General features: G+C 36.6%; 1 protein-coding gene across 3 annotated transcripts in view; it reads right to left on the bottom strand.

The window, feature by feature from the left end:
• LOC126297832 (intermembrane lipid transfer protein VPS13A-like) overlaps positions 1 to 24,024 on the bottom strand; it is a 759,301-nt gene that overhangs the window by 383,989 nt on the left and 351,288 nt on the right. For all 3 annotated transcript variants that reach the window (XM_049989081.1, XM_049989080.1, XM_049989079.1), the window contains exons 30-31: positions 12,032 to 12,237; positions 751 to 879 (exon numbers count right to left, since the gene is read on the bottom strand). In XM_049989081.1, coding sequence (XP_049845038.1) covers positions 751 to 879; positions 12,032 to 12,237 — 335 coding nt within the window. The remainder of the gene's footprint in view (positions 1 to 750; positions 880 to 12,031; positions 12,238 to 24,024) is intronic.

Raw genomic sequence — 24,024 nt, forward strand, 5'->3', positions numbered from 1 at the left:
ATTCCATAAACTATCTGGGAGTACGCTTTAGGAGTGATTTAAAATGGAATGATCATATAAAGTTGACCGTCGGTAAAGCAGATGCCAGACTGAGATTCATTGGAAGAATCCTAAGGAAATGCAATCCAAAAACAAAGGAAGTAGGTTACAGTACGCTTGTTCGCCCACTGCTTGAGTACTGCTCAGCAGTGTGGGATCCGCACCAGATAGGGTTGATACCAACAATCCTTCTTTCCACGAATAATACGAGACTGGAGTAGAAGGGAGAACCGATAGAGGTACTCAGGGTACCCTCCGCCACACACCATCAGGTGGCTTGCAGAGTATGGATGTAGATGTAACCAATCTAACAACTGCACCAGACACTTGTTGTCTTTTACAGGCATTGTCAACCACAATGCTGTATTCTGCCTCTTCACGTATCTCTGTATTTGAATTCGCATGCCTATACCTGTTTCTTTGGCACTTCAGAGTCTACTTCAACGTTATGGGATTGGGTAAGGGAAAACATTCTTTTTGGCAAAAAACAGAAGTTACTGTAGTGTAACAATGCACCATGGTTGCCACAATGGCCCTATAAAGAAATCACACTTTCAGATAGTGAAATCAAAAGTAATAAATATCACACAAAGCAAAAGACTATTACCAAGTATATCAAAAATATACTTGTTAAAATTGAGGCATTATATGGCAAATCTTATAATGTAAATTGTCTGTTAGTTCCTCCACAGCATTTTCCATAACACTTACATCACATAAAGTATGAACTGTGCTGGCAGAGATGTGAAGATTTATTGTACTGACAGAGACGATCACAGTCACTCCATGTTCAGCCGTCCTTACGGTTTTTGCAAATTCTATGTCACATGGATACAGCACCTGCAAAATATTGATGGTTAATTAAAGTTGTGATTCTTGGAGGGCTTAACATTTTATCAGTGTCAAATAAATTGTAAATCTCAACATGATGGACATAGTATATAAGAAAATGTAATTTTCAGTTTGAAACATTTTACAGCGGAAACGTAACATTTTGCCTCTTCTCAACCCTGTGATCATCAAGCTGTTCTCTAGCTCTGAATGTTCAGTACCATGGTACTTCATTATTAAGGGATCAGTTTTTACATCTGGCAAATAAGGTGAAATATATACTCATAGCTCAAAGCATTTCATCATACATAAATTCTCAGTATGTTTGAGTTATAGCATAAGTCTTTTATCAGACAGAATGTTACCACTGTAACTATATTCCACGCCAACCATTTTTGTCCTCTTTGACCATCTCGTATATGATTTAGACATATCAGCATGTTGTTTTTAGATATTTGCAATGTAGAAGTATAATCAGCAGTTGTGGCGGTTTTGAATGGATGTTTTTTTTTATTAAGACAGTGAAGCACAGACATATCAGTGAGCAATAAGACACCATTGATTGATGAATGTTGTACTGTTTGATATTCTGGTATCAATTATTTGAAAATTAAAGTTGTTTACTGAAAAATAAAATGTTTCTCATTTTTATTTAATTGGCATTAATATTTGAAGTGAGATTTATTTTATTTAGTATAGTACACTTGTGTTTTTTTAATAGCTTGCCTAACTGTAAAACATATTTTAACAAAGAATGGTAAAAGTAACACAAAATTTTCGTATAGCAGATTGTCAAAAAATCTCTCTACCAGAATATTTCAAAGTGATAAACATTAATAACATTGTTTAGGAGCTATTCTGGCAGTAATTATCAATGTTATTTCTGATGTGTGTCACTGATTGATAAATATACATGAATGATGCAGCTAATATACCCAGGGTTTTGAACAGATCTTTACAATGAGCTCAACTACTATTTTTGGTTATTATTCTTATGGCCCTTTGCTGCTGTTTTGAATTGTGTTCATATTTAGTGCATTTGTGCCCCTGAAAAGAATGTCATAGCTGTGAACTGATTGTCTCTATGACCAGTGTGTAACTAAAAGAAACTGGCTGTTACACATTGATGATAGGATGCTAAGGGCACAATATGATGATGACATTCTGTTTGCTAGTATCTCTTTGTCTTCTACACCAGTTCAACTAAGAATCAATATTCACTCCTAGAATTTGTGTATTTGTTGCATAATCTACAGAGGTATCATGTACATTTAATTTAACAATGCCATTCTCCCTATTTGAAGTGAAATTCATTACATTACTTTTATTTATGTTCGATGTCACTTTATTACTTATTGACCAATGGTAAACTTCCTTGAGGATTTCATTTGCTTCCTCAGCAAGGAGTTCTCTTGTTTTCTTAGTCACTATAATATTACTGTTGTCAGCAAGCAGGATTTTTTCTAATCACTAAAACTACTAGGGATTTCTTTGATGCATATCAGGAGAAGTGTTGGTCAGAATACGCTATGCTGAGGAACTCCCTTGTTAATATATTTTGGTTCTGATGAGGGTTTTATTAAAAGTTTTGACTTATCTGAGGTATGCCATTTCTCATTTCTTTGTACCCTGTCTGCTAGGTATGACCATAACCTGTCATCTGTCCTAATGCTTCTTGATTTTTCAGGAGAATCATATGGTCAACAGTAACAAAAGCTTTAGAAAGAAAAAAAAAAATGCTTGTAACACACTCACCTCTGTCGGGAATATTGAGTAACATTTTTGTGAATTCCACTATGGCCGACTCCACACTTCTACCATTTCAGAAACCAAGCTATGATTCACATAAAATGTTTTATTTATTCAAATAATTCATTAGTCTGTCTATCATAACTGATTCCATTATTTTTGAGAATGGTGACAGCAGGGAAAGACACGGGTAATTTTCTACATCTTCTGTGTTACCTTTCCCTCACAGAGGTACAACTCTTCTTGTCTGTTTTAAATACTCAGGAAATTTTCCTGATGTGAAGGAAACATTTATTACATTTGTTAAGGGAGTTTGTATAAACTCTATGCATTGTTTCAATATACACAGTGGTACTTCATCTAAGAATACTTACTGTCCAGTTTTTAGTTCTTGTACAGATTACTGACTTCATGACCTATGGTTGGGAGTAACATCATTGTACTTAGTGCATAATTATTTACAGTTTTTACAATTATTATCAGGAATTTTTGTTGACCTCCTCTCCAGTATCTGAAAAATGCTCAGTCACATAATTTGTAAGGTGGTGTGTGTGGAGAGTATGTCTTGTACCACTCCACGTCATTTTCTTTCCTGTTCCACTTGTAAACAGAGTGAGGGAAAAATGACTGTCTATATGCCTCCATACACGACCTAATTTTTCTTACCATACTGTCATAGTCCATCTTCAAAATGTTTGATGGTAAATGTATATATATTCTTCAGTTAACTTCAACTGCCAGTTCACCAAATATTCTCTATAGTGTTCTGTGAATAGAATGTAGTTTTCCCTTAAGTGATTCCAATTTGAGTTCACAAAGTATCTCCATAATACTTGCTTGTTAATCGAACCTACCAGTAAGAAATTTAGTAGTCTGTCTCTGAATTGCTTTGATGTTTTCCTTCAGTCTAACCTCCTGAGCATCTCAAACATTTAAGTGATACTCAAGGAAGGGTTCCTTTCCAGATGAACCACACATTCCTAAAATTCTCCCAATAAACTGAAGTTGACCATTTATCTTCCCTGCTGCCATCCTTATGTGCTCGTTCCATTTTATATTGCTTTGAAACATGGCATCTAGATATTTAATCAATGTGACTGTACAAAGCAACACACTACTAATGCTATGTTAAAATATTGTGGGATTGTTTTCCCTACTATCTCCATTAACTTACATTTTTCTATACTTAAAGCAATGTGCCATTCATTAAACAAACTAGAAATATTGGGCAAGACATCCTTTATGTTCCTATATTCACTCAACAATGACACTTTACTGAATACCACAGTATCATCAGCAAAATAATACCTGTAGATAGCTCCTCATCCTGACCATCAGATCATTTATGTATATAGAGAATAAGTGTAGCCCTCTCACACTTCCTTGGGGCACTCCAGATGGTACCCATGTCTTTGACGAACACTTGGCATCAAGGGCAATGTACTAGGTTCTAATACTTAAGACGTTCTCCAGCCCCTCTCATTTATATGAAACTATTCCAAATGCTCATATCTTCCTTAAAAGTCTGCCAGGAGGGTACGGTGTCAAATGGTTTTGGGAGTTCCAGGAATATGGATTCTGCCTGTTGACCTCTATCCATGGATCAAAGGATTCCCCTCCCCTTCCAGCATGTTGTTATGAGTTTGTTTATATCAGCATGTTTTCTTTTTTTTATGACATCCCAGACAGCTTTGATTTTATTGTCTGCATTTTATATTACTTTGTCATTAAATGACTTTTATACAGCAATCAGCAATTCACATTACTTGACAGAGAAATACATCCATGGCAGAGGTAGGCAACCATTCAAATTTAGCACAACTTTTAAATACAGAGAGGTCTTGATTACACAGATTTTTATTAAGTGTTAAGCTCTTTCACTTAGAAGCAAAACACAAACATTTAACTTTCGTAAGCTTAGCCACAATGTTTCATACATATACAGGTTCAAAGAGCTCATTTTGTTATATATAGCTCCACATTTCTATACTGCTACACATGTTCACACTGCATCCCATACAGCTATATGTCCAAATAGAATCCATTAATTCCAAGATAATATGACCACTATTTCAGCCTTTTGACTGCCTAGGCATCAGTTTTAGTAACCAGTGATCCTAACCTTACATCTTCAACCATAATATGCTAAAATATTTATTGGTGTCCTCACATATCTACTTCATGCTGAGCTATTATGCATTCTCATATTATACATTTACATTTTTTAATATAAAATAAAGAACAATTTTACTATTAGCTTCTGTTTTATTTCAAATTGTTGTCACTCATCTAAGCTTACCTAAATAGTTATATTGTATGTCATCAATTATTTTTTTGACTAATGTAATGATTACAGTTCATCACACCCAAAAAACATTTCATTTTGTGGTGGTTGTTAACTGATAACAGCTGAACAGTTTTAAAGTAATGCTATAGCATTAAGTTTAAGAAATTATAAATGTCTTTTATTGTATAATAATTCTCTTTTATTTCAAGTTGTTGCAACTAATCTGAGCTCACCTAAACGATTGTGTTATGTTTCATTTATTACATGTCTGTCTATTGTAATATGACTACATTGGGTGATACTAACTTAACATCATATTTAGTGATAGTTGTAAACTTATTCCTTCACAGCTTGTATCTTATTTCTTATTTATATTGGTTTTATGTTTATTATTTACCACACCAGTTATTGGTTGCAAATATGTCTTCTGTTCTGATTATTGACTAATGACTACCTCTGTACCGTTGCTCACAATGTTACCTAACAATGCACTTTCCATGCTGTAAGTACATGTCTTTCTCTTCCATAGAAGTAGCACAAATGTATCCTTGTCAAGTTTTCATGAGGTTCTCACATGTAATTAATTGCAACGTATCATTGTTTGTAAAGTTAATCTTTGACTTGCTTTCCATCATTAATGCTAGCATAGTCTACTGGCCTTCATATTTGCTATTGTTAATTTTTTGTGCACTTCATTCCACAGCTTCACTCAGATACTGAAATTTTGAAATTCATCACACTTAATAATTGTGTGAGCAAGATGTTTAAGTTGTACCACATATGCACTTTTCCATTAATGTTCTTGTAACTATGACAGAAATTTAACAACTCTGGACCATTATGACTCTCTTTCAAGAAACTGAGTGCTGAAGTGCTTGGGAAGTCATCTTAATATCTCCTGTCATCCATTTGCTTTTGGGAGACACTGATACTATTATGGGTATGTTTGGAAAAGTTTTTCCAAAACTGAATTTAAATAAGGTTGAGAACTTAGAGAATTTCACATTTACATTGTTTTCTCTATAAACTTTATCTCAGCTTTTGTTTGCTTGTTTTTCTGAAAAATAGTGCAATTGTATTTCTGATATATGTCTTTTACAGGACTACAGTTTAGAGAATTTTTTCATGTCCAGTTTTACTGTTACTATTCAGCAGAAATTGCAAGATATTTCAAGATCTTTTACAGCTACATCACTCATTTCCCTGTCTGTAGTAGTGACCACATGTTCAGTTACTGATTCAGTTATTGTAGTGACCCTTGTGCACTATTAACCAACAGGAACACACCAAAACTCTGAAGGATATTTATGAGGGTCATATTAGTTTCATGTATGACATCTGTGTTTATGTCACCAGCATTAATTGTGTTGACTTTTGCAGCTGACACTTTATCTGGAACTTCTGTTAATTTATTGAAAAAGAAGCTACATTACCACTTGGAGAATGACAGATGCATAAAAAGATTAATTTCTTGGTGATATCAAGCAGTAGCTGATATTTCAAAGTGTTTGTCTTCAATTACTGTACTAAGGTCATGTCTTGATTTGAACTGTGCTCCTTTTCTTATATAAATGCATGATCCTCCACTTTTTGAAGTAGTTCTACAGTAAGTCTGTCCTTTCATACAGCATTAATACTGCATGTTTGATTACTATTTTTCTACAACAGTGCTTAGTGACATAAACTACTGTGTAGTTCAAAGACTGGAGCTGAACTTCAAATTGTTGTACTTTATTTTTTATTGTTTGTATGTTTTGATGAATGAACATCAAGTCCATGCAATGTTGCCATGCTACTTTTCCAATGGTTTCGTTTTCTTTATGGCATGCAGTATGTACATCATTTGGTGTGTTAGAATATATCTTGTGGCTTTGTATTGATAGGTGAATAGAATTAGAGCTTTTTCGTCTTGTTATAGTGCCTACAGAATACCCAAGCAGTGCTTAAAAGTTTATTTTCAGCTACTATTGTAAAACACTATATGATTTGGATGGCAGGTGGATGGATGGGTAACCAGAGGGAGAGGGTGTTATATGAGGTTCTTACTGTGATAAAATTAATTATGTTATCCCATCAACTGAACCTGACCTGATGAAATACAACCAATTACATGCTAATTACAATGTATTAAACAACTTTAAAACAACAGCACCTTCTCACATACCAAAACAGGGTAAAATATACTAATAATTACACAGTTATGAATATATAATATAACTATTTCATGATTTAATTATAATGTGACTCTTTATTCATGTGTATTCAAGTCTCCTACAATCTGGTTGTTACTATTCATATGGAAATGTCTCCATATTTAGGGCTAATATCTTAGCTGCTGAGGGCATTATGATTTTTACTTTTGGGTAATACAGACATCTTGCCAACCCAGAAGTAAAGCTGATGTCAGATGCCACTATTAATTTGTTGTACCTGCAGTTATTAATTTGCTGTACAGCAAAGAGGACTATATGCTGAAAGCTTTTTATTCAGATACACAGGGTGAGCACAAAGTCTTGCCCTGATTATAAAAATTTATAACAGAATAACTGCTTGACATAATAAGTTACATTTGATGATGTTACATAGGTTAGTGTTACTAGTTGTTGTCACCAATAGATGGCACTAGTGCTTCACAACACCAACGTGGTCTGTTAGGTCAAATTAGTTGCTGGCAAAATGATGTTCAGCGTAAATTTCGGGCTTCTTATGGATGCAGCCCTCCTGGCATTAAATTAATAAAGCTATGGTATGTAAAGTTTAACAAAACAGGCAGCATTGAAGATCATCCTTGAAGTGGCACGCTTTGTGTGAGTGATGCAATTGTTGATAATGTTCAGCAATCGTTTCAACAGAGTCCGTCTAAATCAACTCGTCAAGGATCACTTGAACTCTGGGGCTTGAATGTTGCTTCACGTCCATAGGTTTAACCTTAAAGTACCCTACACATGACCCCTGGGTGGTGCTAAGTAGGCAACAGTGATCAAGATACCACCGTACAGCCCTTCTGGGCCTCATAACAATGATGAGATGAAAACACTAAATAGTCCTTCTAAGGACGTATAGTTCCAAACATGAACAACAGGCCCACAACTAACTATATTCCAATTAAATATCGAAGGCATCAGTAGAGCCAAGAGTGATTACCTCACTAAGATCTTAGAGGAACACCAAGTGGACATTCTAGTACTGCAAGAAACACACACTGAAAGTGACGAACAGCTGTTAGCTCGAGGTAGAATTCCTGGGTATAAAATATTGGCAACACATCACCATGCCCAGTATGGAATTGTCACATATATTAAAAATGACATATGTCAGTACAATGTAATCTCAACCTCTGAATACCATTCTTTCTTTGCCACATCTGTACAAATAGAGTATATGGTGATTACAAACATCTACAAACATCCTTCCTCATGCGGACCTGATTCTATAGCTATTGTCCCCATGAGTGAAAATATTATAATAGAGGATTTCAACAATCATCATACATCCTGGGGCTACTATCAGAATGACAATAATGTCATTAAGTTGGTAGAATGGGCTGAAGTAAACAATCTGACTCGAGTCCATGACCCTAAAGACAGGGGTACTTTTCACTCAGCCTGCTGGAAGCAAGATTACACTCCAGATCTATGTTTCGTCACCCCGGCTTAATAACACCAGTCCCTCAAGTTTGGAGACAAGTGCTTCAAGATTTCCCCCATACCCAACACAGGCCAGTAGCATACAAAATTGGATTCCAATTACCAGTTATGCATTCCACACCAAGACCTCGATGGAATTTCCAAAAGGCAGATTGGAAGATTTATACCAACTACACTGATGCTTACATCCAGTGGATTCAAGCAGTACCTGAGAACTACACAAGGTTTGTAGCATTGATGAAAGCAGCAGCCAAAAAAACTATCTCAAGAGGTTTCTGCAAGGAATACATACCAGGTTGGAATGAGAAGACCAACAGATTAAGAGAAGAGTTTGATGAAAACAGCAGCAAAGGGAAAGCATCTGAACTATTACAATCTCTGGACAATGCTAGGAGAGATAGGTGGACAAATACTGTTGAAAATTTAAACTTCAGTCATTCCAGCAGGAAGGCCTGGTCACTGATATGGAAACTAGATTCTGCTTCCATACAATCAAAGAAGACCACACTTGTCAATGTTAATGCAGTAGCGAACCATCTTGTTGATACCTCTAGAATGCCAAATGATAAGAAGCTCAGTAGACTAGTAAAATCCAAACTCAGGCAAACCAAGCAGAAAACTCAACCTCATGATGTATATTCACGACCTTTCTCCATACAAGAAGATGAACAAGGTTTACACTTCCTTCAGAATGCAAAAGCAGCAGGATTAGATGAGATTTATCCAGAATTACTAAAGAACTGTGGCTCGGCTACAAAACAATGATTGGCATTGTTTTTTAGAAGCATACTGAAATCAGGGAAGTTACCCACAATATTCAAAAAGACCAAAATAATTGATCTCTTGAAGCCAGGAAAACATCCATACTTACCTCACAGTTATCAACCAATAGCCTTGCTTTCTGTCATGTACCAGCTGATATTCTGTAATGTACAAGCTGATATTGAACACAATAGCACCAGCAATCGAAGAGTTAATTCCAGTTGAACAAGCAGGATTCCACCCTCATCATGATTGCAGTGATGAAGTCCTTTTACTGACAACTTTTGTGGAAGCTGGTTTTGGGAAGAAGTTGATAAGCGTCCCTGTATTCCTTGATTTCACAGCAGTGTACAACACCATTTGGAAGGAAGGTCTTTTATTAAAACTGATCAAGGTGGTCCCCTGTATGAAGATATCAACTTTAATCGAAAATATGATAAGTAAAAGACTAATCCAAGTTTACTCAGAAGCTGATTCTACAAATTGAGTAGTGGCCTACCACAAGGTTCGGTCCTCTCTCCAGCACTTTCCAATTTATATACTCATGATCTGCCTAACACACTCTACTGCAAATTCATATATATGGACAATATCAACCTCACTGTTCAACACATTAATTTTGCAGAAGCAGAGAATGTCCTCAACCAAGATCTTGTACCCCTGGATGAATACTTTAAGAAATGGCATTTGAAACCAAACCCTCACAAAAGTGAGGTATCTACTTTTCACCGCGATAATAGGCTCTCGAATTACCAATGAAGAGTCAATTTTTGAGGAGGAAGCATTATGGTTCAATGGCACACCTACATATCTGGGTATGACTTTGGAAAGGACCCTAACACATAAAACCCAATTACGTAAATCTGCTGCAAAACTGAAGAGCCGTAATAACCTTCTTCAGTGTCTATCTGGTACATCATGGGGAGCTGATGTCAACACATTGAGAACATCTGCTCTAGCACTCGTCTATTCCTCAGCAAAGTACTGCTCTGCAGTATGGCTTAATAGCTGCCACACTCACCTTGTGGACATTCAACTTCATCACACTATGCGTATCATATCTGGAACACTACGTGCTACTCCAGTCCAACGGCTGCCGGTGTTGTGTAACATACCACCTCCTCACATCAGAAGACAAAAACATCTTGATCATCTGTGGTCAAGAATTCTGAATAACTCATCACTCCCAATTCACGAAGATGTGAGACAGCTAGAATCATCCAGGTTGAAGTCCCATAAACCAACATGTAAAACGGCCATGGAATTGTTAAACAACCATTTTGACACCAAAGACAGCTGGCGGAAAGAATGGACATCTTCTACTCCATAGGGAATTTTGAAAGTTGAAGATCCAACAGTAAAGCTCAATGGTTTTAGCATGCGAAGATACACTTGGAGCAGGCTTAGCCATTTCAGATGTTGTGTGGGAAAAAGTGATTTGATTTTTCATAAATGGGGTTATGTGGATTCACTATACTGTGACTGCTGATGTTCCACAAACAATGAAGCATATAGCAGTGGACTGCCCCCTCTGTGCCTAAGTTCTAAATGCCAAATAAAATTAAAATAAATAATAACTTAAAATACCACAACCAAGTGTGGTCAAGATTCTTCGTGAATGGCTTAGGTTGGATGCTTACAAAGTGCACATTGTGCAGGCCTTGCAACCGAATGATTTGTTGACACATGCTGAATTTACAACTGACATTCTCAACAGGATTGATGGTGCTAACAATTACTTAAATCAAATATGCTTTAACACTGAAGCCACCTTTCATGTCAGTGGAATGTTAAATACACGTAATGTCTGTATAAGGGGTTCAGAGTCTCCACATGCTACTGTACAGCTACAGCAAGACAGCATAAAAGTGAATGTTTGGTGTGGCCTGATGCATAACAAGGTTTTTGGACTGTTTTTCTTCACGGAAAAATCCATTACTGCTAACATTTGCTTAAACGTTTTGCAGCAGTTCATTGTCCCACAGTTGGAAGAATATCAACCATGGATACTTTTCCAACAAGATGGACAACATGGAGCACCCCCCCCCCCCCCCCACACTGGACTTTGATAGTGCATGACTTCCTGGATGAAACATTTCTGGTGGATTGGAAGTGATGATCCAACACCCTCACCACCCTGCTCTCCAGACATCCAGACATTACGCTCATTGACTTTTTTTCTGGGGCTACATCTAGGACAGAGTCTTTGTCACACCAATTACTGATGACAATGAACTGAAGGCTAGGATACAAGCTGCTGTGGGTAGTGTGACAGAACACATGTTACGAAACACCTTGCGGGAACTGGAATACCGCCTCGATATTCTCTGAGCTACCAAGGGAGCACATGTTAAGGTTTACTAATGTAAGTGGGCTTAAAAAAATTTGTAACACTAACCTATGTAACAGCATCAAATGTAAATTATTATGTCAGATGGTTATTCTGCAATAAATTGTTATAATCAGGGCAAGACTTTGTGTTCACCCTTTACATCTATCTTGTTGTAGCTGCACTATGTAGGTTAATGTTATTTACAACTGAAATAAAATTTTTGCACTTTAATTTTGACAAACAAGAGGCACATATTCATAATTCTGCATTTAACTGTTTGAATTTTACAACTAGAAAATCAAAATTCAGAATAACAAAACTTTTGAATTTTCCATATAATTCAGAATCATATAGTTAAATATAAAAGTTTAATAGTTTCTGTACCATGAGGGGTGGTTGCCTGCTGTGACCTTGAAGCTTAGACAAAATTTTTAGACCAGCCAATGTACAAACTAATGAATGCCGGCCGGGATGAATGCTGTAATCCAGAAGAAATTCAGCCTGTAACAGCAGAGCATGGCCACTATGCTCTGATAAATCAGAAAATAACATTATTTCAGGTTTTCTGAGCTGCACTGAGATTGAGAGACCTGGAAAAAGATAAAAAATATATAAAAATGGTGGATTTAAAAGTAATTTTGTTCTTTGTGTAACTGTAGCATAAATTGTCATGAGTGATAATTTTAAGCTGTTGAACCTGAAGAAACAACAACAAAAACTGAAATTTTCCATTCTAGTAGATTAAATTAAGAAAACTCCTAATGATAATATTCCCATAAGATTTCATACACATTTTGATAATATTTTCCCAATATGTGAATAGTTTTTGACTAGCCTTAAAAGCATGCTTGAAGGTCATAGTCGTTTCTACATTATATTTGTTCACTTATGGACATTATAAATTTCATAGCAATGACTGGTAGCTGAACCTCTTAACAAGCAGACAGAAAATTGTTCATGAAATAAGATGCAGATAAAAATTATTTATAGCACAAAAACCATTCTGAAAACTATAGCGAGTGTATTTTTTCTGGTAATAAAATCATACAATGAACTTCCAAAACACACTGAAAGATGTAGAAAACAAGATCCTACCAAATTTATTCTTTAAGACTACATATTAAATAAAAAAAGACAATCAGATGAACTCAGTGTAGATATATAAACAATACTAGGAAGAATTTGAAACAGTTTTATAAGAAAAGTCTAGACTTTAGTTCCTGTAGTTATAAACTCTTTGGTTCACCATAAATCGTTTCTCATTCTTTCTGAACTGAGCATTCAAGCCACTTTGAAGAAGTGTGCTTCAAATCTCAGACAGGCAAATAAGATGGAACAGGAGGCAGGAGATATACACAATGATGGCCATTATGACTTCAACATCATGAAGGTTTCATGCACCTAGGATATCCAAACGATTAGCGCTTCAGTGCAACCCATGAAGTACATAAGAGAAAAGCCATCTGCTTTCTGACCATGAAAGAAGATTACGCTGTGGTTTTCTCATTCAGCAATAGGAAATGCATGTTGATTGTTGTTATACCTCATTTAAGATTTCAACAGCAGGAGGATCATAACCAACAGAGTCTGCAGTTTATCATTGTGTGATATTTCTAATTGTTTTGGTCAAGGCTAAACAACTGTCATGAATATGGAATAAATGGTTTCAGGAAGGCCAAACTCAACACCATGTGGATCTCACTGCCCATGTGACTAGTGTCCAATAGGACAGACATCTTGTTCATTCAGCTGTACAAGATTGTTCAGCCATTTCACATAACTCTAGTCAGAAAAGGGCTTCTTTGCAACAAGGTAATTTCCAAAATGGAGAGTAGTATGACATCTGAAGGCTTAGTCTGTCAGTAGGCGACCACTGTTGCAACTTCCCTTGATACATCAGAAAAAAGAGGTGCATTGACAGTGGTGCACCTAATGACAACTCTGGACACAGGAGCAGCACTGACATTATATTTCCAGGTGAGTTCTGCATACCACATCATGATGGACATTCCCATGTGTGGAAGCTCCAAGTAAAGTAAATGTTGCCAGACAGCAAATGTCATCATCATTATGGGTCAGCACATTCTTGAGACCCCAAACTTATTGAAATTATAAGACCATGGGAGGCCAAGAAACTAGTGTGCCACCACTCACCAGCCACAGTAACATGCATGCCCACTCAGGTTAGAGTCTTTATCACTACCTGAGGTAGCAGTTCTATGTATTAAATCTCACACACTATATACCCCCAAATCACTAACAAATTTATTCATGTATTCTGCCTACTATACACTATATGCACAATAAGTGAAACTTTAGTATTTGGTATCCTTCCTGGAGTTGCAATTTCAATGATAGTAGTGTCATGGCACAATTACCTGTTTTGACAACAAATACGACTGACTGTATTATGTAGGGTGAACATTTAAAAAAAAATGACAAACTTCAGGGACTGATTCTTACATGGAAATGGAAGAAAAAAGGTCCTATGAACATGTGCCTATAAATGTATCGTTGCCAAGGTAGATGGCGCTCACAAATGAAAGTTCCTCTGAAAATTTGCAGAGGGTCCCTTGTGTGTTGCAGGCTGTTTGACTGATGCAGCATACTGTAAGCAGCAAAATGGTCCAGTATTCATGTCAGGAACAAGCCAAGATGGAGTCTGTATATGGCCAAGCAGATGGAATCAGTCAAGAGGCAGCACAGCTATGCCAAAACAAGTACCCTCACAGACACCAACCACATAACACTGCATTTCAAGGTCTTTTTGGGTGTTTGTGTGATCATGGGTCCTTTCAGACAGACAAACATGCAGGAAGGCAGCAGACTGTGCATACACCACATTTGAAGGCTCAGGTTCTACAGGATATTGAGATGAACTCTAATACAGCTCCAGGCAAGTTCCCAGCCAACATAGTGTAAGCTAAAGTATGATTACGTGCATCCTGCATGACAACTGTTACTATCCCTGTCACCTGCAATGAGTGCAAGGATTATCAGCAGTGGCTTTCTTACTATAGGAAGAATTTTGTTGATGGTTTTTGCACCAGACTGTCACAATTGTGGAATTTATGTCATAAGTCCTCTTTACCAATAAACTGTTCCACTGCTTACAGTATGCTACATCAGTCACACAGTCTTAAGCACAAAAGAAACACATAATAAGAAGTACTTTCATTCATCAGTGCCATCTACCAACATAGGACATTTTTCCTCATTTCCAGTCAGGAATCCTTCCCTGTTGTTTGCCAGTTTTATTCATATTTATCCTGTGTGTGTAATATAACATAGGTGACCAGAACAATGGAGTTGTGTGTGTGTGTGTGTGTGTGTGTGTGTGTGTGTGTGTGTGTGTGTGTGTGTGTGTGTGTGTGTGTGTGTGTGTGTTTGTGTGTGTGTATGCTTTTTTCTAGCTAGCAAGATAGTCCACAGGGTCATTGACCAAAAGATCAGCACCATCTACAATCTTTGTTGATGTGCCTGTCAACTGAAAAATTCCTCAACAACAAAGTGAGTGGTTACCTTCCTTTATTCCTTCCATTATTTTTGTTCCAGAAAGGACATTTCATTTCTGGATGCACAAATAGATCAAGTTTTCAGATGAGTAATCATAATGCTACCACACTAATCAAAATTCATCATGAGTTCCATGTGATTTATCTTCTTTGGCCATTGGACTATGAATTTATTGGGAAGGAAATAGATTCTAAGGCATACTCTCCCACATAACATACTATCATGTGAATATTTCAGGACTGTTTAGCTCCTGTCATAAGTTTTTCAGCATGCAGTGTCAGGTTTTTCTTCTTCTTTTTCTTCCACTGCTTCTTCTTTGTCTTCCTCTACTTCTTCTGGTCATTCATTAATGGATGTTAGTGACAACATGATGCAACTTAGTCTATGAAACACAGTATGCAGTAGATGACTTGGAGTTGATAATCTTGTCCACTGCTTTATGTTAGATAGCCAATATATTCTTGTTTGCCATTTTCTTCTTTTACCCTTGATCTTCCCTTCTATTATCAACTGTAGAAATATGTACATTGGTGTGCAAAACTTAAAGATGGAAATAACTGTTTCATCATGTGTCACTGTCAAGTGACATAGCTTGACGAAATTTTGATGATATATAGAAAGAACTGCTACAGTATAGTGCAGCAAGTAACTGGAAAAAAAAATGGTATAGGACAAACAGAAATGACACTTTGAGTCAGAGACAATAACTACACTGAAGTCCCCACTATTTTTATAGTACCCTGAATATTACAAAAAATGTTCCTTAATAGGGTGTGTGATCTTCACAGACAGCAATGCATGCTCTGCAACATGCTCTAATGCTGACCACTAGGTTGGTAAAGAGTGGTAGGACGTTCCATTTCTCTACCAGTGTGGCTGACAACAACTGGATGGTGATTTGTGCACTTGGATATGTTACAGTATGTCTTCCCAATAAATTCCAAATTTGTTTAATAGGATTTAAGATGGAGAGAATATACGGACCAGCCCATTCACAATATATCCTCTTGTACCAAGAGCTCCTCCACTCGTGCAGTTTTGCATTTGCACTATGTCCTCTACATGAATGACTTCATGGCTGAATGTACCCCAGAAAGAGCCACATGGGAAAGAGTTACAGTTTTGCAATAACATTGACTTGTTAGTCCACTGTGTTCAAAGATTTGGGGGCCAGTATGTCCATGTAACATTATGCCTAATTCAATTTGTAAAGTCTGAACCACAAAAACAATAATGTCGAATAATGTTCCTGGGTGCATTATGCATTCACAACCCTCACCATATGAGAGTGCATCCAGAATCACTACTCAGACTGATTCCATTATTATTAGAGAAAGGCACATGACCCTAATCCTTTGTGGTCCAGTCTCTATGCTCTTCCTACCATCACTAGCACTGATGCGTGGGTGTCAGTGGAACACAACATACTCTTCATTGCATAAAGAGACCACCTGCATGCAGTTGCAGTACCACTGTGGACAGTCCTGTTAAATATCGTAGCAGTTGCATGCAGTTTGACATGGGTCCCTTCTTGTCTATTGTACAATGTGGTGGTCATATGATGCCATGGTAAACTGCCTCCTTGCCTTTGGGTTGCAGTGTCAGTTATTTTGAATGTTTCTCATGAATCTGAAACAATGAAGTGAGCAATATGGAACTCCTGGGCTACATTCATCACTCTCTGTCCTTTTTCTAGGTTCCTGATGATTCATCCATATGAGAAACCAATCAAATTTGTCCCAGGGCCATTTTTTAATTAAGAATACCACCACACTGCACTGTAATTGCTCACTGATTGACACACAGTGTCTTTTTACATTTCTTCAACTGGTTTCTGTTGCAAAGTCAGCCCCATTTGGCATTATAGTCTTGCTGACCTGATATCATGTGATACCCAACATTCTACTTTGTTCACAATAACTGCAATACATCTAGCAACATGCTTCTGCACTTCCAATCAATTACATTAAGTATTTAATATGTTATGTTACTTTCTCTATCTCATCCTTAAGTTTTGCAGCTCAGTGTATTTGTTGTTGTTTTATTATTGTTGCTTTTGTTATTCTTGTGGTCTTTGAGCCAAACACTCTATTCACTTTCAGTCTCAAATGTTATTCATCCAGGTTGCACTTCCATACAAGGTGAGCCTCCAGACATATACCTTCAGAAAAGACTTTCTGACGGTCAAGACCACACAGAAGTACCAAAGAAACTGGTATAGGTGTGCATATTCAAATACAGAGATATGTAAACAGGCAGAATATGGCATTGTGGTCAGCAATGCCTAAAAAGACATTTGTCTGGTGCAGTTGTTAGATTGGTTACTGCTGCTATAATGCCACGTTATCAATATTTAAGTAAATTTTAACATGGTGTTACAGTTGGTGCACGTGCAATGTGACACCGCTTCTATGAGGTAGTGACGAAGTGGGGATCTTCCCATATGACCATTTCATGAGTATACAATGAACATCAGGAATCCAGTAAAACATCAGATCTCAGACATTTCTCTGACCAGAAAAAGATCCTGCAAGAATGGGACCAATGATGACTGAAGAGAATCATTCAACGTGCCGGAAGTGCAACCCTTCCACAAATTGCTGCAGATTTCAATGTTGGGCAATCAAAAAGTGTCAGCATGTGAATCATTCAACAAAAACATCATCAATATGGTCTTTTGGAGCTGAAGGCCCACTCATGTATCCTGGATGATTGCGCGCCCCACCGCATTATGCCTCGCCTGGGCCGTCAACACCAACATTAAACTGTTGATGACTGGAAACATGTTGACTGGACAGACAAGTCTTGTTTCAAATTGTATTGAGTGGATGGACGTATATGTGTATGGAGACAACCTCATAAATCTACAGACCCTGCATGTCAGCAGGGGACCATTCAAGGTGGTGGAGGCTTTGTAATGGTGTGGGGCATGTGCAGTTGGAGTGATATGGGATGACCCCTCATATGTCTAGATGCGACTCTGACAGGTGACACACATGTAAGCATCCTGCCTGATCACCTGCATCCATTTACCCCCATTTTGCATTCCGATGGACTTTGGCAGTTCCCACAGGACAGTGTGACACCTCACACATCCAGAATTGTTACACAGTGGCTTTCCGAACACTCTTCTGAATTTAAGCAATTCCGCTGGCCACCAAACTTCCCAGAAATGAACATTATTGAGCACATCTGGGATGCCTTGCAACATGCCATGCAGAAGGGATCTCCACCCACTCGTACTCACATCTACATCTACATCTACATCTACATCCATACTCCACAAGCCACCTGACGGTGTGTGATGGAGGGTACCCTGAGTACCTCTATTGGTTCTCCCTTCCATTCCAGTCTCGTATTGTTCGTGGAAAGAAGGATTGTCGGTATGCTTTTGTGTGGGCTCTAATCTCTCTGATTTTATCCTCATGGTCTCTTCCCGAGATATACATAGGAGGGAGCAATATACTGCTTGTATCTTATTTAGGGAGACACCCCCTGCAAGATTCATGGAGTCAATTCCCTCCAGCACTATTTCAGACATTAGTTGAGTCCATGCCACATTGTGTTGTGGCACTTCTGCATGGGCGCCCTACACAATATTAGGCAGGTGTACCAGTTTCTTTGACTCCTCAGCGTGTATCCAATGTTAACAAATTTCTCATCTTCATAAAAGCTTCTCTTGGTATTGCTTGTCTATATTTTATATCCTATCTACTTTGGCTATCATCAGCTGTTCTGCTACCAAAATTGCAAAACTCATCTAGTACTTTTAGTGTCTCATTCCATAATAAGAGTCCCTCACCACTGATTGATTTAATTTAACTGCATTCCATTACCCTGTTTCACTTTTATTTATTTATTTATTTATGTTAATACTGTTCTTATAGGCTCCATTTATGACTTTATCAATTCTGTTCAACTGCTCTTCGAGATGAAACAAGCGCTGTATCATTGTGAGAGATACAGAAGCAATTGAGTGTACCAGGACTTACACTTGTTCACTACTACTAGTGCCACTTCATCATAACATGCCTGTACTTAACATACAAAGGATTTTCCAAACTTTGTCATTGTATGCTTCAGTATATTAGTGTTAACATTCTGAAGTCCCAGAATGAACAAATTAATATATTTTGCTAAATATATTATTTCCATGGAGGTCACCTCTGAACTGTTAATAGTGCTGTTTCAGATGGGGACATTATTATTATTATTATTTCTTTTCTTTCTCAGACATTATGTCTGGTTAAAAATGGAAAGTGACGTGGATCTTGATCAAGCGTGACTTCCTTTTAACTGTACAGTATATGTTGCATTGCATTTAGGAACTTTCAGGTAATTGAACAAATATCAATAATTACAGATTTCTGTAGTTGTATATATAAGTTTGGATGTAGCTCTATTGCGTTGATGTACTGGTGGATATTGTGTGGTATGACTCCTGTAGTTGATAGTATAATCAGTATATAATCCTGATGCCACATGTCCTTGACTTCTTCAGACAGTTGGATGTATTTTTCAATTTTTTCTCCTGTTTTCTTCTGTAAATTTGTTGTATTGGGTATGGATATTTCGACTAGTTTTGTTAATTTCTTCTTTTTATTGGTGAGTATGATGTCAGGTTTGTTATATGGTGTTGTTTTATCTGTTATAATGGTTCTGTTGCAGTATAATTTGTATTCATCATTCTCCAGTACATTTTGTGGTGCATACTTGTATGTGGGAATGTGTTGTTTTATTAGTTTATGTTGTATGGCAAGTTGTTGATGTATTATTTTTGCTACATTGTCATGTCTTCTGGGGTATTCTGTATTTGCTAGTATTGTACATACACTTGTGATGTGATCTACTGTTTCTATTTGTTGTTTGCAAAGTATTATTATTATTATTAGGAATATCATTATATTTTGTGCATGTGAATTTTAACAGAATATATCAATTAAATGAAATTCCAAACTTTTACTTACAGACAATGTTCCTGATCCCACTGAGTAAATAGCAGGTAGGAACATTTTCTTTCAGCAAGCATAATTAGTAATGTGGACATGCAGAGTCAAAATTTTGGTCAGTATGTTCTCCCTTGCTTTCTGGCTGACCACAAAAATAGTTTTCACGCTCTTGTAAATGGTGAAGGTAGGTGTAAGGCATGCACAGACAATGTAAGTGACTTTTCACATTAACGAAGTAACAAAAAGTAAAGCCCAGCTATATTATTTGCATGCTGCCCAATACCCCAAATTTTAATTGCTTCTCCAATTTTTTCTTTTATGTCCTTTGCTGCCTGCTCTATGTATGGACAGAATAACATTGAGGTAAGCTACAACTCTGTCTCAGTCCTTTCTCAACCATTGCTCTCCGTCCATGCCCGATTACTAATATCTGGTTTCTGGAAAAGTCATATACAACTTTTCACTCCCTGTATTTTGTTCCTGCTACCTTTAGAATTTCAAAGATTGTATTAAAAAGGTAAGTCTTAGAGTCAGTATTGCCTCACATATTCCTATATTTCTCTGGAATTCAGACTGATCTTTCCTACCAGTTTCTCCATTCTTCCATAAATAATTCATGTCAGTGTTTTGCATGCACCATTTATTAAAATGATAGTTTGGTAACATTCTTACCTGTCAAAACCTCATTTCTTTGCTGTGTATTTAGTACTCCATAAGCTATGTTCCAGGTGCGCGTTTTTTTTCTTTTTAAAGACGTTAACATTCTCAGTGTTTCTGTATCAATCACATCAGGTCAGTGGCAGTTTCGTCTGCTATCTTTGGTATATTAAGTATTATACTGTAAATCCAAATTTCAAAGGCTTGGATCTCTTTTACTGTTGTATTTAGTGTCTGTTCCTAAAAACCATATAGAAGTACAGACCAGATATAGCATCCTAAATATCAAACTCTAAGGATTAGGTCTAGATCTGAACTTGTGAAAATTTTCTTGAATTTTATGGAACCATTACAGCTGATGTGATATTTTGTCTCCATTTCTGATCTCTTAATCTTCACACAGCCATGTGTCAAAGTAATTAATGTTGTCTAAACTCTGTATGAAGGAGCCATCAAATAGTTGATTTGTATTTGTAAAGGACTCCAGTTGTCACATGACAGTCATGATTTGCATTACAGCTGAAATCTCCAACTACATTGATAAGTTGCTAAAGATTATCTTCATTATCAGCAATGAGTACTGCAGCTACAGCATAGCGAATGTTGTTGATAAAGGCTCCATTAACCTATTTACCTTTTTCTACATCATCAAGAGCTTCCTGAAAGAATTCTTCTGACTACAAATTTAGTAACAGAGGTGACGGAATGCAACCTTGTCAGTGATCCCATTATCAAACCTAACTTACGCTGTCTTGATTTTAACACAAGTTCTGTATGCAGCTTATGTCTTCCTGATATATATCTATTCTTATGAGAATGTCTATAAGTTTATGATGTTGTGACCTATTTTGTAATCTATAAAACAAAGGCTTATATTTTTATCTTGATAATAATAATTTTGCACTAGAAAATTTGAAATTAAATGACTACAGACAGATTTACTTCACTGAAAATACAAAATAAATAGGAAGAGGTGAGCACAATTTAAGTAACTACAGTGCCCCATTGTATAAAAAACAGAGTAACTGAAACAAGAAAACTATATGTAAAAAATTTGCTCTGTGTGTAGTGTATGTTATGTCAGTAAAAGTCTGAATATTAGGCATTGTTTTGTTGGCAATTTCTTTCAGGTTTTTAAGAAGAATTGTTTGCTCAACTGAATCATGAATTTTTGAAATCTAAAAAATATCACTATGAATTTCTTATTTATATATTTCAGGTAAGAGAGAACACAGTTAAAAATTAAAGGCTATTGAATGAAGATAGATGAAAAGATAGTTGATTATGTCCACTCTGCCATTTTACTTATGGAGTGAATGGATCAATGCAGAGAATGGAAATTTCTCATTCCCCAGGTGTCGGAGATTTCTCAGTTCATAAAGTGACACCTTTCTGCAGTCTTAAATATTTTAACAATTATCAAACCTTCCCCTGATGCCTTGCTACCCTTTGGAGAATGTATAGTCTGTGTAATTACCTCTCCTGTGAGATTGTATAGTCTGTGTAATTTCTTCTATTGTGGAGGAGATATCAGCATGGATCAGTATTCTGTTTTTGAGCCTGAATTTGAATTTGGAACCTCAGGGTTAAAAAGGAATTCAAGTTAATATGCCTGAATATTACAGTTATCATTGCTATTCTACATAACTTTACCATCAGAGCCCTTAACATGTAATCTTGGGCGATTGTAGTTGCTGAGATTTAATTTGAATGTCATATGGAAGTCACATGTGTTGTTCTTGAATTTTTCCTCAATTTGTACTAGACCATTATTGCAGAAAAACTGTTTTATCCTATAAATACCTTTGATGGCATGTTTTCTTACATCCAAAAATTTTATCCAGTTATGATGGTTCTTTGGTGAGTTCTGTTTTTGCATTCAGAGTTGCATTTCCATCAAAACCACTTTAAATTCACAGGTCCATTTGGATAATTGTTTGGTTTTATTAATTGGGTTGGTCTCTTATCTTTCTTCATAATATAAGGTATAAGCAAAACATTCTTAAATATCATTAATATTACTTTTTTTGTCTCACTCTAAATGTTATCTATTATGGCTTGAGACAAATGGATACTGTTTTCTCATTCCATAAATACATGAAGATAAGCTACCCAAGGCCTGTAGAAAATGTCATAAATAACATACATTTCAGATGTTTGGAAAAGATTACACATACTAATGTTCTTTCCAAAGATTCTACATGAAGCAAGATTTACAGAGGTGGAATAATTCAAAGTAGGAAACACCTGTTCACTTGACAGTGAATAACAAACTATCACAAATATTTAATTGTATATATACCTAATTGGATTGGGGGTAAGAAATTAAAGAGGAAGTCACCTGGTAGAATTTTGCAAAGATCATAACTTAATCATAGCTAACACTTGGTTGAAGAATCATGAAACAAGGTTGTATACATGGAAGAAGCCTGGAGATACTAGAAGCTATCAGATAGATTATACAGGGGTAAGACAGAGATTTAGGAACCAGGTTTTAAATTGTAAGACATTTCCAGCTGCAGTTGTGGACTCTGACCACAATGTATTGGTTATTAACTTTAGATTAAATCTGAAGAAACTGAAAAAATGTGGGAATTTAAGAAGATGGTACCAAGATAAACTGACTAAACCAGAATTTGTACAGCGTTTCAGGGAGAGTATAAGGGAACAATTGACAGGAATGGGGGAAAGAAATACAGTAGAAAAGAATGGGTAGCTTTGGGGAATGAAGTAGCGAAGCCAGTAGAGGATCAAGTAGGTAAAAAGATGAGGGCTAGTAAAATCCTTGGGTAACAGAAGAAATATTGAATTTCATTGATTAAAGGAGAAAACATAAAAATGCAGTAAATGAAGCAGGCAATAAGGAATACAAATGTCTCAAAAATGAAATCAACAGGAAGCGCAAAATGGCTAATCAGGAATGGCTAGAGGACAAATGTAAGGATGTAGAGGCATATATCACTAGGCGTAAGATAGATACTGTGTACAGAAAAATTAAAGAGACCTTTGGAGAAAAGAGAACCCCTTGTGAGAATATCAAGAGCTCAGACTGAAACCCAGTTCTAAGCAAAAAAAAATGGAAAGCAGAAAGGTGGAAAGAGTATATAGAGGGTCTATACAAGGGCGGTGCACTTGAGGACAATATTATTGAAATGGAAGAGGCTGTAGATGAAGATGAAATGGGAGATATGATACTGCATGAAGAGTTTGACAGAGCACTGAAAGATATGAGTCAAAACAATTCCCCGGGAGTAG

Source organism: Schistocerca gregaria, chromosome X, assembly GCF_023897955.1.
Source record: "Schistocerca gregaria isolate iqSchGreg1 chromosome X, iqSchGreg1.2, whole genome shotgun sequence".
In the NCBI taxonomy this organism is placed as follows: domain Eukaryota; kingdom Metazoa; phylum Arthropoda; class Insecta; order Orthoptera; family Acrididae; genus Schistocerca; species Schistocerca gregaria.